The sequence below is a fragment of the Sarcophilus harrisii genome, chromosome X (assembly GCF_902635505.1).
Source record: "Sarcophilus harrisii chromosome X, mSarHar1.11, whole genome shotgun sequence".
In the NCBI taxonomy this organism is placed as follows: domain Eukaryota; kingdom Metazoa; phylum Chordata; class Mammalia; order Dasyuromorphia; family Dasyuridae; genus Sarcophilus; species Sarcophilus harrisii.
In genome coordinates, this window is record NC_045432.1 from 38,384,682 (window position 1) to 38,399,737 (window position 15,056).

The following is a 15,056-nucleotide window of genomic DNA, read 5'->3' on the forward strand; positions in this document are numbered from 1 at the left end:
ATAGAGATCATTGCTAATTGAGATTTTCTACTCTTTGTTCCCTTTTCAAAGTGGATTGAGAATGTACTTCTAGATAAACAGCTGGCTTGATTTGATTGATCAAAAGAGAGCCTGAGAACTGAAAAGAAAGCAACCTAGTTTGCTAAATTCAGTCACATGACTTCCTTGGCAAACATAAGTTTATTTTACAGTTGTTAAAGTCATATCATACTTAAGTTTACCTCATCCCAATTATGTAGTTCTTTTCCTATAAATTAGTATCTAGGTAAGTAAGTATGCTATTATGATTGAAGGCATCTAATTTCATAACAATATGAAGTAAAGCTTCCCATGAACATAAAATAACTGGAAGTTTATATGTGATCATTTTTTTAAAAATCTTAACTGGTAGTATTCTATATTGTGTTATAGTATGATACAATTATAAACACGTGTTTTCCATCTAATATAGAAGAGGGGTATGATTAGATGAGATTTTTCTTAAAATTAAGCATTTGTTAAATACTTCTGGCATGTTTGATGCTTTTTGATTCTTTGAAATAAATCAAAAGTTAGTCCCTCTCCTAGAAAGTAACTTGTATGCTAAGGGAAAAACTTAAACTTAAGGACAAATAGTCATTATGTTAGATTGATTTGTGTATACCTTTCCTTAAATTTTAAGCCACTGATGTAGAAGAGAGTATCAATGAACATGAATTAGAGCCTTCTTCACCCATGGGAAAAAAGAGAAGTCGCAAAGGAAGACCAAGAAAAATGATTTTAAAGGGGCAATCAGAAGATAATAGATCTACATCTTCTCATGGCACAGATGAAATAGAGAGCAGTTCCTATGTAAGTACCATGAAAGTGTGGATCCTTATTCATTTTGTCACTTTTAATATTGTGGTTTAACAAGTAAGATATCATAATACGAAGTAACAAAAGCTTGAGTGGCTGACATGGATTGACTTTCTAAAAATTGATTTTCTTTGTGCGTGGGGGCTATTTTTCAGAGAGAGAGATCTCCACACAGAAGCAGTCCCAGTGATACCAGACCTAAATGTGGATTTTGTCATGTAGGTGAAGAAGAGAATGAAGCAAGAGGAAAGCTTCATATATTTAATGCCAAAAAGGCAGCTGCACATTATAAGTGCATGGTAAGTATGGTTTGTTATGTGTGATTTGTAAATATATCTTTAAAATGGTTAATAAATGTATCTTTTGACTAAGAGAAAAATAATTGGGCGCTCAGTTATTCTTACTGGAATTAGCACTTTTTATCAAATAAATTGTATTGATTACTTATGAAATTTTATATTCAAGGGATTCTGATAAAATTTTCAAGTAATCTTTTGGTGAGATGCCAAATGTAGGAATTTTTCCTATTATGATTTTTTAAAAAACTGTCTTGCCAGAATAAAATGTTCTCTAAGCTTATGAGTATATTTCTCTTATTTTGCTCTGTCAGAATTTACAGTCACCATCATTTTTTAAGTTGCTCTCCCAAAAGCTCTATGGTTTAATGAGTATTACAGTGACCAAAGACTTACCCCATAGTCATAAATGGTACATTTTTCAAACTACTCATCATTTATGCTGAGGGTTTTATCACATAGGCCAGCCTTTTAAATGTGGGGAAAAAAAGATGAAGCAACATGGCTCTTGCCTTCAGAGCCCCAAAATATTTCCAAATCAAGATGTTACTTATTGCCAAAATGAGCCTTAGTGTCTATGTCCTAAGTCTTCCTTTGGCAGGCTTGCCTGTGAGAATACTAAAATGGTCGTATTTTATCCATACACAAAAGTACTAGGATGTCTTTTTCTCTTATACCTCTTCCTTATACTTCATCAGAAAGAGATTCTGGATTTTAATGTCCTTGGGTTTCTCTTCCTATAGTTGTTTTCTTCTGGCACAGTTCAACTTACAACAACATCAAGAGCAGAATTTGGTGATTTTGATATTAAAACTGTCCTTCAAGAGATTAAGCGTGGAAAGCGGATGGTATGTTCTTTTCTGTCTCTCTTTTGATACCAAGATATTTGCTCTTTATCTTTCTGCTGTATATTTAGAACATGCTTCAAATTCATCAAGGTATTGAAAAACCTAAATATAAATGCTCTACTATTATGACAAAGTACCATTTTACTGTAGACAGATCATATTGACCTGTTTGAGGAATTAATAAATGGATGGCACTGACTACTTCCTTTCAGCATAAATCCTATACTGAGCAGTATCATTAAAAGAACTGTGATAGATTGATTTCAGGTTATTTTGTGAGCAATGGACATGAACTACCATATTCGGTGATGCAATCCCAACTGCTTCTGTTATTTAAGCAGAAAGTTGTTTTTCAGATATGTAAAAACAAGCTTAGTGACCCCTAGTGAGGCATCCATTTTAAGTACACATTTATAGCCTAGTTTTCAAATATCCATCTTTGCCTTGCCATTACATTTGAGAAATGTGCCTTCACATGTTTTTTAAATTCCTGGTATACTAGGTGTATTTTCTTGATTATTCTTGTCTATAATTTCTGTTACATGCTCATGGATTACTACCTCCCTTAATGTTTACAGATATTCTCAATTGTAGAAGATACACATACTTTTTTTTTTTCCCAGACTGACACTTATCTTTAAAAATATTGTAGCTTTAAATTTATGGTTTAGATTAGGAGTTCTTAATCTGGAATCCTTGAACTCTTTCTTTTTTTAAAATTTTGATTAAGTATTACAACATGATTGGTTTCCTTTGTGATCTGATTATTTTATTTTATGCATTTAAAAACATGAACTGAGAAGGGGACCATGGGTTTCACCAGACTGTTTGCCACAGGGGGTCCATAACACAAACAAGGTTAAAAATCCCTGCTCCAGATGCCGTTTTGAATATGTAGAAAAAGAGGAGCTGAAGCACATTAAATGGCCCGCTTGATTTGAGAAAGTGGTTGGAATTGGTGGTTTTGTTGGTGTGAGGATCTCCCTTTAAGAAAAGTCATTCCACAGATTAGCAACATATCTGTAATTTAGAGAGTTCTTTGGAACCAGGTCTGAGAGCTTTTTCTGTGCCTGTTCTGTGATGACACGCTTTGAACCCAGGTTTTGCCCACTCCAAGGCTGACCTTGTATCACTTAGGTCAGGCTGCCCCAAACAAATAGTAACCTTTCTTAAATAAAATGGACTAATAGGATAGAGGAGAGTTTCTCTTAGAACCAGGTTATCATAATGACTTTTCAACTAATTTTCTGAAGGGCAGCTAACTGGTGCAGTCGATACAGCACTGGCCTGGTAATCAGGAGGACCTGAGTTCAAATCCTGCCTCAGTCACTTGACCTCAATAGCCATGTGATCCTCGGGAAGTCACTTAATCCTATTGCCTCGTCCTGGTTCCCCCCCCCCCCCCAAAAAAAAAGCCACCAAGTAATCTTCTGGATATCAGCCTCCTTTATAGTGAATTAGTCTCTGTTTCTGTACGATATAGATTAGTATTCTTTTAGGCATGTAGTATGATATCTTATACTCAGTGTTATTAATTTTTCCTATGTGCCATTGAATGACAGATGTTTGAGGGGACAGATTTTTGGAGTGACTATTTCTGGAAGAAATTAGTGCTTTAATTCAATTGACTTTTTAGTAAATGTTTCATTATTAGAAATGTTCGTGGTGATAGTGACATTTATCAAAATGGAATATCGTTTAAATTTTAGCAATAATGATAGGGAGAACTGGTCCTAGAATTTTCACTGGTATAGGGAATTCCCAGGTGAAGACACTCTCTCTACCAATTCAGGTGAGCATCTTCTCTGCAACTTTTGAGTCCTCATTAGAAAGTTACCTACATACAGTAGGGCTCCTTGAACTTTTTCCACTCGCCACCCCTTTTTCACCTGAGACATTTTTATGTGACCCTGACCATATAGATATATAAAATAGGTATACAATTAAAAAATTTACTGGTAATAAATCAGAACTTCATAACCCCCACATTCAGTTATGAGACCCCATATGGGGCTGAGAACCACAGTTTAAGAAACTGGGGCTCAGCACTGAACTGTAAAGGGACTTACCCAGACAACACAGGGTAGGGATAGGCTTCTCTCTGCTATATCTACAAAAGCCTTTACTAAATACTGTGTTCACAACAACCTCATAAGACAATGCAAACAATATTATTCCCATTTTACAGACGAGGAAATGGGCAGAAGGAGGAAGTTATACATGGTCAGATGGCTAAACTTTTGTAGTGCTCTTTCCACTATAGCACACTGCCTCAACTATTTCTATTTCAGCTTATAGTTAATGTAAATGCATTTTTTTGCGTGTGTGTTTTTTTTAAGGTTTGTATTTTTTACTTATTTTAAACTTAAATAGAAATAAAAAAAAGTTTGCAATGTATATAGCATAAGAGGATTCAAAATATAAATCAATACATTTCCTTTTTTTTTTAATTATAGCTATAAATGCATTTGTGCAGTGGATAGTTTATATACCAAAAAGTGAGATGCCAGTTGTATTAATATACAAATTAAATGTTTGAATCTGAAAGCTATGGTACTTTCTTAAAAGATCATATAAATTTAATTTTTTTATTTTAACTTGTAGTTTTATTTAATACAAGGTTAGCTGTAATGAATTATTTAAACTACTGACAACACTCCCAGTTTTCCCACTCTCTTTATGATTGTTTTTTTTTTTTTAAAGGCTGTCTATTGAATAATTATGTGCTTGTTGTATTCCATATTGACATAGCTTGCAACCCCCCTAAAGTGATACCTCTCTGAAAGCAAAAAGGTATATAGATATACTACAGAAAATAATAGTGAATAGAAGTAAGATCACACTCTTGTTTTATAGAAACCAATTTTCCAGTAATCTTGATAAAGCTTACTTAGCCATTTTCCTGTAGTTGAGCAATTGGATTTTTCTCAGTCTTCCTCCCCAACTTTTTTGTTGTTAGGATCATTCTGGGACATCATTATTACCGCATCCCCATATCTCTTTCAACATTAAAGTTAACTTTTTTATTTCACTGGTTTAACATCTTAAAGTTGAGTTAATCTTGATTCCTTTGGTTGTGAGTGAATTCTAGCTTTTTTCCACATAGTGATTTATTATCTGTATTTGTTTTATGTATAAATCATTGAGTGAATTGTTAAACCTACTAACAGGTACTCCTCTCTCTCCCTGGTAACAGAAGTGTACTCTTTGTAGCCAGCCTGGTGCTACTATTGGATGTGAAATAAAAGCTTGTGTCAAGACTTACCATTACCACTGTGGCGTGCAAGATAAAGCTAAATATATTGAAAATATGTCACGAGGGATTTACAAGTAAGAAACTACAATTCTTGATTTTTCTTTTGAACATAAAAAATAATTTTGTTTCAAAAGAGCACCTCACTCTGCTACCATCGGTGTTCCCTATACATTTGGTAGCATAAAGTTAGAGTTGGCTGCACAGGCTATTTCTACTTTGGCTCTACATGCCTGGGAAGAGTGGGCATGATATTAGCCTGTTTTCTCTGGTTCTTCTGCTGACTCCATGCACTGGTGGATTTCCATTTAGGAGCAACATTGCCACCTACCTGTTTCATCAGATTTTTGTGCAGTTGCGTTGCCCACAGATAGGGAAAATTGAGTGTTCATTCATTGCCCTGAGTTCTGCCCTATCCTATCCAAAGTAAAGTTAGCTGTCATCTTTTCGTTGACCACACTAGTTGATGGTTTGCTTCCAAGAAACAGCGAAGTATGTTCTTACTTGCAAAGGCTTGACTTGTAGCTCTCCTGTTTATTCACTATCTCACAACATGGGTAACAAGATATTTAGGCAAGCAAATTGTTAGGGTCACCATGCGGGGTCTAATTCTTGCTCACAAAGTTGACCTGTTTATAATGTTACATGCTAACATGCAAACTTAGACTGTAATGGATGTTTTTATTCCTCTTACTTGAAGGTAATCTTTGGTCTACCTGCTCTACCAGAATTACTGATGAAAATAGCCTTGTGCCCCACCGCCGTTGATTCCTTTGGACTCATTGGCCAAACTTATTTCAGTTTGCTTTTAAACTGGATACTGGGAATTGCAATTTGCCCGTCCCCTTTTTGGTCCCATATTCAGACTGGATTCCAAAAGCCTGCCGTGTTCTTTAAATGGATTCTGAATTCCATTTTTCATAGAAAATACTTAGATCCCCAAAGAGAACTAGGATATAAGGGGAGTTTTATAGGACAGGCAAAAGGGTGGGTGTTAGCCAGGTTTAAGTAGAAGAGAAGACAGGAACTTGGTATCTGCATCAAGGATCTTAAGAATGAAGCAGTTTCTTGAGATAACTCCTACGATGAAATTCTTATCCTGATTCCATTTTAAGAGCTGGAGTGTTTTCTCATTCCCAAGGGGTAGTATTTAGCTGGCATGATTTCTTTGTGGTTGCTAAAAGTCCATTAAAAATAGACATACATACATACATATGTTATATGTGTATGTATATTTTTAAAGGGAAAAAATTCTAATAAGTCAAACTAGTTAAATAATATCCTCTCCCACCTCCTTGAATTATGAAGAAATTTGACTTATGTTTGACTTAACATAAGTAACTTTTTAATTCCACTCCCTGCAAAGCAATTTGGTATGTGGAATCTTTTTTCTCTTCCTTCTGTTTTATCTTCCTACGCAAAACTTTATTTTATAAGTTTATCATATTTGATCATACGTTATCTTAGGTCATAACCTCAAGAGGATATTCTGTGAACTGTGTAATCTCACCGCCTTGAAAGACTCATATCTTTTTATGCTTCTTTGTGCAATTGGCCCTAAGGACTGCACTCAGACCATCCCTATACCTTTTTGGGATGGAAGCCTATTAATTGGAATGAGTAATCATCTCGTCAAGGGTACATGAGAGGCAGACCAAATCACCTTAGTAATTATTTTCAATAAGATAATTATTCAAATTAGCTTCAGAACTAATTGCCATACTGATATCTGAAAAATGAAATTAAGTCCTATCAAATGGTAAACTGCTGAGCATAATGGAAATAGCTCATTTATTACTGTCTAAAAGGCATACAAGTACCCCTGTAATTGATGTATCCCATTTATAAGTATCCTGCCCTCAACAATGTAAAAGAGCAGGACAATTTCACCCACTAATACTAATATCATGGGTTCTCAACATAGAAAACACACGTCAGCTATCATTTCATCTAACTTTTGTTTCCTGATGAATTTGCTCTTGTTTTCACTGCTCTAGACTGTACTGTAAAAACCATAGTGGAAATGATGAGCGAGATGAAGAAGATGAAGAACGAGAAAGCAAAAGCCGGGGAAAAATAGGAACTGATCCTAGTGGCTTCCCTCAGCAGCAACTCAATGGAAACTAGGTATGGAAGTTATTCCTGATACAGAGTTGCCCGTCACTCAGTATGTTACTGAAATAACTAAATTCAGGTAGATTCAAAAATACTAATGTGTTTAGTCGATAGCATGTTGTTAGAGAACCCCGTAGACCCAAGGAAAGTTTTGTAACCTTAGCTGATTTTGTAATAGTTTTAAAAGAGCAAGTGAGCCATTTTATCAAATAAATGTAGATGTAATGTCAAATTTGTAAGATACTCTTTTTTTTTTTCCCCTGTTTTCTCTATTTTAAATTTACGATTGTTTTCATCATCTTTTGAACAGGTTCAAGGGACAGAGAGTTAGAAAACTGGGAATGAATAAGACATCCATTACTACTATTCTTTTTCACTGTTTTCTAAAATCAGAAAGGGTTAGGAACTTTCTACTGCCTGACGCTATTAGATCCTTCATTGAGCTGCCTGAGATGTTCATGTGTGTGAGCCTTCAATAAGTGGCAGAGTTTTACTTGTTGATATTATGTAGTTTGTAGTCTGCAGTGTCTGGAAAAAAAAAAATAGAAACACTCAATGATATGTACAGTGTCAAAAGTTAAGGCAGACATTGAAATGAACTAAGCTCTATTTCTGGACTGAATAAAATTCTAAGATCTGGAATGTGTGAAATGTTTAGTGGATTCAGTATAAAGGAAAAGTTGAAGCCAGTTGTACTTCACATTGCAGACGTGGCCAGGGTGACAGCACAGTTCTGAGTTTTGTGATTTCTCTACACATGCAAATAATTGAGGCTACAAAGGGAGATAGCCTCCTGTTCTTCCTCTCTTTGCTTGGAAAGCACATGCATAAAAGAATTTTTCTTTACCACAAAGTGTGCTAAATAAAGATTTTTCAGTTTGTTCCAGTTGAAGTTGTTCCCACTTACCAGCATGGACTCCAAGCAACTGGTGAGCTCCAGTGCTTACGCCAAAGGGCTGTGTGTACTTTCTTTTTCTAACTCCCCTTGCCTCCCTGCCCTTGCCCATACACTTTTCCTCTTTGCAAAATATACCAAGAGCTTTTGGGCAAAAATGGTTGAAATCTTTGTGTTAACATATGGAAGCAGCAAATTAAACCTCCTTGAAATTTAGAAGGTCATTACTCACTGAGGAATTTAGCCACCGTGTCTGAAACCCACACCTCTCAAGTGCCCTGTTGTATGAAAAGCTTCACATATTGGTCCCAAGTATGAAAGTAGGTCTTGTGTGCTATAGGAATAATAAAGACTCTTTTCATAAAGCAGCAGTATTTCTTTTGAGTATGTGACCACTACTTTAGAAACCGTATATAACATTTTTGACTTTTTTGAGTCATTGCTTTGATTTTTATGCCCTACTGTTTGTTATCTTGTGTGTGTAGGGCTGGCTCCGTGTGCTCCTGATCGGTGATTCCTTAGGTTGGGGTTAATCAGTGGCTAACTGCTCAGTTCTCTTTAAAAGAGTATTTTTCCACTGGCCCTTCTAGTGAGTGATAAGCATTAGTTTCTTGCATTTACTTCTTGAAGCACATGGGTACATTTCTTTCTAATAAAACCAAAAAAACCTTTGTGGTCTGCCTGATACTACCATAGCACCTCAGTAGCAAGGTAGGAATTCTGATTTTCTACATTTGAAGCAAATCGACAAGCAAGATACATTGACAACTTGACTGTACATTGAGAAGATTATTCTGCAGCTGATATAAACAGTTCTTTTTTTATGTAACAGGTGAAAACTTACACTGTGCTTAAGATTTTGTTGTTTTTTTATTGTTAGTATTTTAAAGCCACGTTTGTCAAATATATTTTCACGCATATACTTAAAACAAGGGACCCAATTATGGCTATAGTCGAAGTGTTTTTCTTTTTTTCTAGAAGGCTAATGTAGCTTTAGTAGGAGCTTGTCCTGTAGGTTATAAATGTTTTCTTTTTGTTCTAATTATGCCATTGATTTTTTTTTTTGTAAATATGATTTTCAAAATTAAATGACTTGAATTGCAATGACAGATCTCTAGATAATTGTTTACCAAGGTTTGTGACTTTTCCCCTAAAAGATCTGTACTTCAGTTTCTTATAACAGCTTGAAAATTAATTAGTCTAAATCTTGAAATCACTGTGTCTAGATCACTTTTTTATATTGTGTGCCACAGGCATGGCTTACCCACGGAAACAGAACACCTTCATTTCTGGACAACTACTGTATTGCTTTGAATTAAGGAAAATGCAAGGTGTTTGGGGTAATTATGGCCAGTCTAATATAATTAATGTATAAACGAGGACTTTCAATGCTCTAGGTGTCAATTGCTGGATTTGGTCTTTAGTTAAATTTAAATGTGTATGGGTTTCTTCAATCCATTCTGTGCCACTAGCAACCAGAATAGCACTTTACCTTTGGTTGACAGAACAAGTGGCTGGCTACCTATTCTTTCACTGTGGTGTGATGATTTGGTAAAATGATTTTTCATTCGTAATGAAAAGTAAACTAAAGTCACATGAAAAATCACTTTGGGTCAGAAACCTATAAGATTCAAATTCTCTTCATATTTTTGTCATATGCTGAGTCAAAGTGCCTTACAATGTAAAAATTGTACAGTACTTATGTTCCCAATATCATCTTCTGGGTAGTAATTACATTGTGGTGTCAATATTTAGAAAAATGTACCTCAGCAGTGTATTTACTATACATCTCCTATGTCCGTAACTGTACTTTTATTAAGCATGAAAATTATTTGATCAGTATACAGCATCGACATAATTTTAAAAGCAAACAATACTGCCATTACTGTCTTTTATGCGTATTTTAGCTTGGAATTTTAAAGAGTGTCTTTTTTTTTTCCTTTTTTTTTTTTTTTTTTTAAACAGTGTAATCTTTGCAAGCATATATTGAAGATTATTCTGGAGCATTTATTGCCTTACCAGAAATGTTAGTAAAGAAAGTTCTTTATAGTAGAAAGATAGACTTGAATTTCTGTACTTTTCATAAGATCTATTTGTTCCTGGAAAAGAAAACAACTTAATGGGTGTGTTTTACTTTCATTTCACAATTCTAAAGACCACAACTGAAAATAATTTATTTCCAAGATCTCTAATAATTTTAAGATTTCAGTCATTTCTTGCTCAGGATTGCATCCTATTACTAGGCAAGTAATAATATAGATCTTCCATTTAGTCAACCTTTGTATACTTAAATAGATGCACATAAAATAATCATGAGCGAAATATCAATTTTATCTCAAAACAAACTAGAGAGGATCTTCGCATGGTGCTTTTTGAAAAGCGCTGAAGTTTGTTTATACCACAGCCTGTAGCTTTTGCTCTCACATACGTCTACACTAAATACTAAGATAAGGAATGTGTTATGGGGTTTCAAACAAACAAAAACATTCCTCTCAACTATGTTATGTATATTTTGTTCTTGTTCTGTTGGCTTTTATTTCCAAAATTGTAGTTTGCAGTATTAGTTTCTTTTTACTGGTATTCTTGCATATATTCAATAAATGAGTTAAAACTTTCTTATTGGCATATGTCTTTTTTATGAAAGCATATGATGAAGCTTATAGTTTAGCTCTGTGAGCCATTATGTGCTGAATTCCTCTTAGCCTTGCATTATTTTGTGGTAGTTACAGTTTAATAACTGGTTGTTAACCATTTGTGGGAGGAAGCAAAATGCAAAGTTTAAGAATGTAAAAGCATTATTAAAAGATTGACTCCTCTTTCTCTATCCTTCAACATATTAGGATCATGTCATTTTGGACCAAATAAAGTGTTTTGATTTCTTTTGAAAATTCAGTTCAAGTTCCCTTCCTACATCTCTTTCCCACCCAACCTCCATTACATCTTGTCCTGTTATTACATGGATTTACATATACTGACTGTGTGTTCATGGGGATGTTACACACTCATAATTGTTATAGTACAGCAAAAAAAATCTTAATAGTACCCAGGTCATATAGTGGCTATCAATGCAATCTTTCCATTAAAAAAATGAGGGGAGGGGGCTCCGCTCTTATTAATTCTAAATTTCTATTGATGCTAGGGCTGGTTTGACACTGGGCAAAGGGTTATGTTGTTCAGACTGACAGTACCTCAGATAGGGAGCAAGCATTTTTTATGTGTTCATTTATGTTCCTTCTGATTCTTCGCAACCTGACCTACTGACTGACCCAAGGCAGGTATGCAGGCATTGATCAAGACAGTAAATTATACAAAACAGGTCCTAATTGATACAAGAACACGACAAAGTGTCTTGCTGTGTGTTGGTATGCTTTTGTTCATGAAGATTTCTTAATACTTTATGTGAACACTTTGTTTTGATCATATTTTAATGAGCAGTTAAAATATGGATAGTTAAATAGTTGATTTTTTTTTTTAGCTAACAATGAATGAGTCTACTGTCTAATTACCTGCTTAACTGCAGTAGACTTCTCGCTAGGCACTGATAATGTGCCCCAACTCATTCCTCAATGGTTAGCGTATTCTCACTCCATCATGTTTTCCTCATCCCAATGATCCTGAACCCTCCCCCGCACACTCAGTGGTCATTGCACAAACCCCAGTTCCTCTCACCCTTATTCCCATCCCCTTTAATGACCCACTGGAAATCTGTCTAACCCCACCACTGGAGCATCTGTCTGCTCCATAATTAACAAACTTGTTTTCTTCTTACATCTTTCCTTTCTTACTCCTTCAATTTTCTAGCACTCAATGAGTTCTCATGCTTCCTTAATGACATAGAATCCCTGGCTACTCTTTCCACTACCAGTTTACTCATACCCATCAACCTTACTGAGAAGTTTTTTTTTTTTTGGGGGGGGGGGGGGCAAGGGGATCAAAATATTCCATTGTGACTTTCAGATTCTCCCTCTACAACCATCTCTCAGCAACATCTTTTCCTTTGAGATTCATTCCATCCATATTTATTACCCAGTCAAGATTCTAGTATTTGTTGCTTACAAACCCTAAGACACACTCTGCTTTTTCCTTAGTTATCTGATCATAACCTGTTCTATTCCATATTTCTTTGTATCTTCTAGCCCCTATGCTCTTTATCCTCACTATGACCTCTAATCCCCTATACCCCTCAGTTTTCCCAGCCCATTACTCCTGGCACTGGCTACAGTGCCTTATCAGCCCCTTGGTAACCATATTCGACTGTATACCCTCTTCTCTACTCCCTTGTACTCTTAACCTTCACTGATCATACTTTGTTAAATCTCAGTCTTGGTTTATTCCCTCCATCAACTGCTTTTGATTCCATTCACATACTGCTGAAAGGAGATAGAAAAAAATCATGAGACCATGCTGACTGAGTTCATGACAGATTTATGTCATATAATCTCAACTGGAGCTCACTGCAGCAAGGCAATCCTTTTTCACCTCTCTAGGTCACTCTCCTACTCACTACAATGGCTTTACAAGACCTTTTCATCCTTCCTCCAACCTCCCATGGCACTCCTTCCTTCAGCTAATAACTGCTTGATATTTTACTTTTTAAAATTGAGGCTATTCGTTGAGAGTTCCCTCGTCTCCCCTCTTCTTCATCTCACGTGACCCAGATATTGTCCCTCACTCTCTCCTTCACTTCTGTCTCCCAAAGAAATGGCCTTTTTCACCTCCCAAACAGATTCACTGTCCCACTCATTATAGTAGCTTTTCCAAAGTTTCCCCCCAAAGAAATCCCCACTATATAAACCCTTGATCCAATTACATCTCATTTTCTTCAGCAGAGTGCCCCTCTATGCATTCCCACTCATTCATTTTTACTCTCCTTCAATTACTGGCTGTTTCCCTGCTGACAGTAAACACATCTTCTCTTCTATCCCTTTAAAAAAAAATAATAATTCCTTTGATTCATCCCCTCTAGCTACTGTCCTGTATCTTTCCTCCCTTTTATTGCTAAATTCCTTGAGAAGGCTATCTACATTCAATGCCTCTACTACTCCTAAACTTTTCATTCTGACTTCTGATATTTAACTGAAACCGCTTTCTCAAAATTATCATTGACCCTCATAATTACAAAATATGAAGGCCTTTTTTCAATCATTTTTTTTTAACCTTGTTACAGCTTTTGGCATCATCGTCCTTTTTAAATGGATATTCTGAGTTTTTGTTACATGGAATTCTTGGGTTTGTCCTCCTGCCTGTCTGATCATTCCTTATTCTCTTTTGCTGGATATTCTTCCAGGTCATACCCAGTAACCATGAGTGTCCTCCAAGACTCTTAATCTTCTTTCTCTGAGCTCTTTTCCCTATATACTGTTTTATTTGGTGGTCTCGGCTCCTTTGAATTGAATTACTATCCCTATGGAAATGGTTCCCAGATCTTCACATAGAATCCCAAGTCTCTTTTCTGAGGTATTGTGCTGTATCGCCAACTGCCCATTGAATATCACTAGATATCAACATACATCTCTATCCAACAAGTGGATGTTCCCTAGACATCTTAAAACTCAACACATCTAAAGCTGAATTCATTATCTTTTCTACATTAAGCCCTCCCCTTTTCCGAACTTCCCCGCTACTTTCTGGGGCACCACCATCCTTCCAGTCCTCCAGGCTCACAACCCAGATGTTTTAATTTCTCAATCTCACTTGTACTCCCTATCCACTCTGTGTCAAGCCCTATCACTTCACCCTTCAAAACATTTCTTAAATATGTCCCCCTTCTCTGACACTGCTACCTCTCTCACCCTGATGCAGGTCCTTAGCACCTCACATCTGGACTATTGCTCTTGCCTGCTGGTTGTTCTCCCAGCCTCAACTCTCCTTACCTCCTCTAGTCCATTCAATTGTCAAAGTGATCTTGTTTGACCATGTTCTTTTCTCCTATTTTGATCCAGTGGCACTGACCTCCTGTTCCTTTCTTGACTGAATTTTCACAGCCTATCCCCTCCTTAACTGGAATGATGCCCTTCATCTTTGCCTCACTTTCACTGGCTTCCTTTAAAACCTAGCTCAAATCCTACTTGCTGTAAGCGGTCTTTCCAGATTTCTCTCAATGCTCCTACCTTTCCTCTATTAATTATTCTGAATTTGCCCTGTCTGTCTTATATACATATGTAGTTATTTGTATGTTGTTCCCCAATTATAACAGGAGCTCCTTGAAAACAGGGATATCCTTTCCCCATTTTTTTTTCCCTTTTTAAATCACAGACTTCTTTTTTTTCCAATCTCAAATTCTCTCCCTTCCCACCTAATGTGAAGGCAAGAGAGACAAAAGTCATCGATAACTGTGAAGACATGCAAAACATCTCCGAATTAACCATGTTCAGAAGGAAACACCAAAAAAAATGCATCAGTTTGTCTTCCTGAGTCTATCAGTTTTCCATCTGGAGTTATATCCATCTGGAGATGGATAGCATGTTTCATTATGAGATCCTTGGAATCATAATGGGTCCTTATGTTGATCAAAATTACTGTCTTTCAGAATTGATTATCTTTACAATATTGTTGTTACTGTGTATATTGTTCTGGTTTTATTCACTTCACGTGCCATCAATTCATATGAGTCTTCCCAGGTTTCTCTGAAACCATTTTTAATAGTACAATAGTATTCGGTCACATTCACATACCACAACTGGTTTAGCTATTCCTCAATTGATGAGCATCCCTTTAGTTTCCAAGTCTTTCCTAACTCAAATAGAGTTGCTATAATTATTTTTGTATGTGTGGGTCATTTTTCTCCTTTTTTGTTCTCCTTGGGGTGTAAC

The 15,056-nt window shown here is 35.9% G+C and overlaps 1 protein-coding gene across 1 annotated transcript in view; it reads left to right on the forward strand.

Moving 5' to 3' along the window:
* The window catches only part of PHF6 (PHD finger protein 6), a 35,089-nt gene extending 24,229 nt beyond the window's left edge, over window positions 1-10,860 (forward strand). Inside the window, exons 6-11 of the mRNA XM_031945012.1 lie at window positions 662-831; window positions 993-1,136; window positions 1,877-1,981; window positions 5,178-5,311; window positions 7,232-7,361; window positions 7,660-10,860. Coding sequence (XP_031800872.1) covers window positions 662-831; window positions 993-1,136; window positions 1,877-1,981; window positions 5,178-5,311; window positions 7,232-7,361 — 683 coding nt within the window. The 3' untranslated portion in view covers window positions 7,660-10,860. The remainder of the gene's footprint in view (window positions 1-661; window positions 832-992; window positions 1,137-1,876; window positions 1,982-5,177; window positions 5,312-7,231; window positions 7,362-7,659) is intronic.
* The last annotated feature ends 4,196 nt before the right edge of the window (window positions 10,861-15,056 follow it).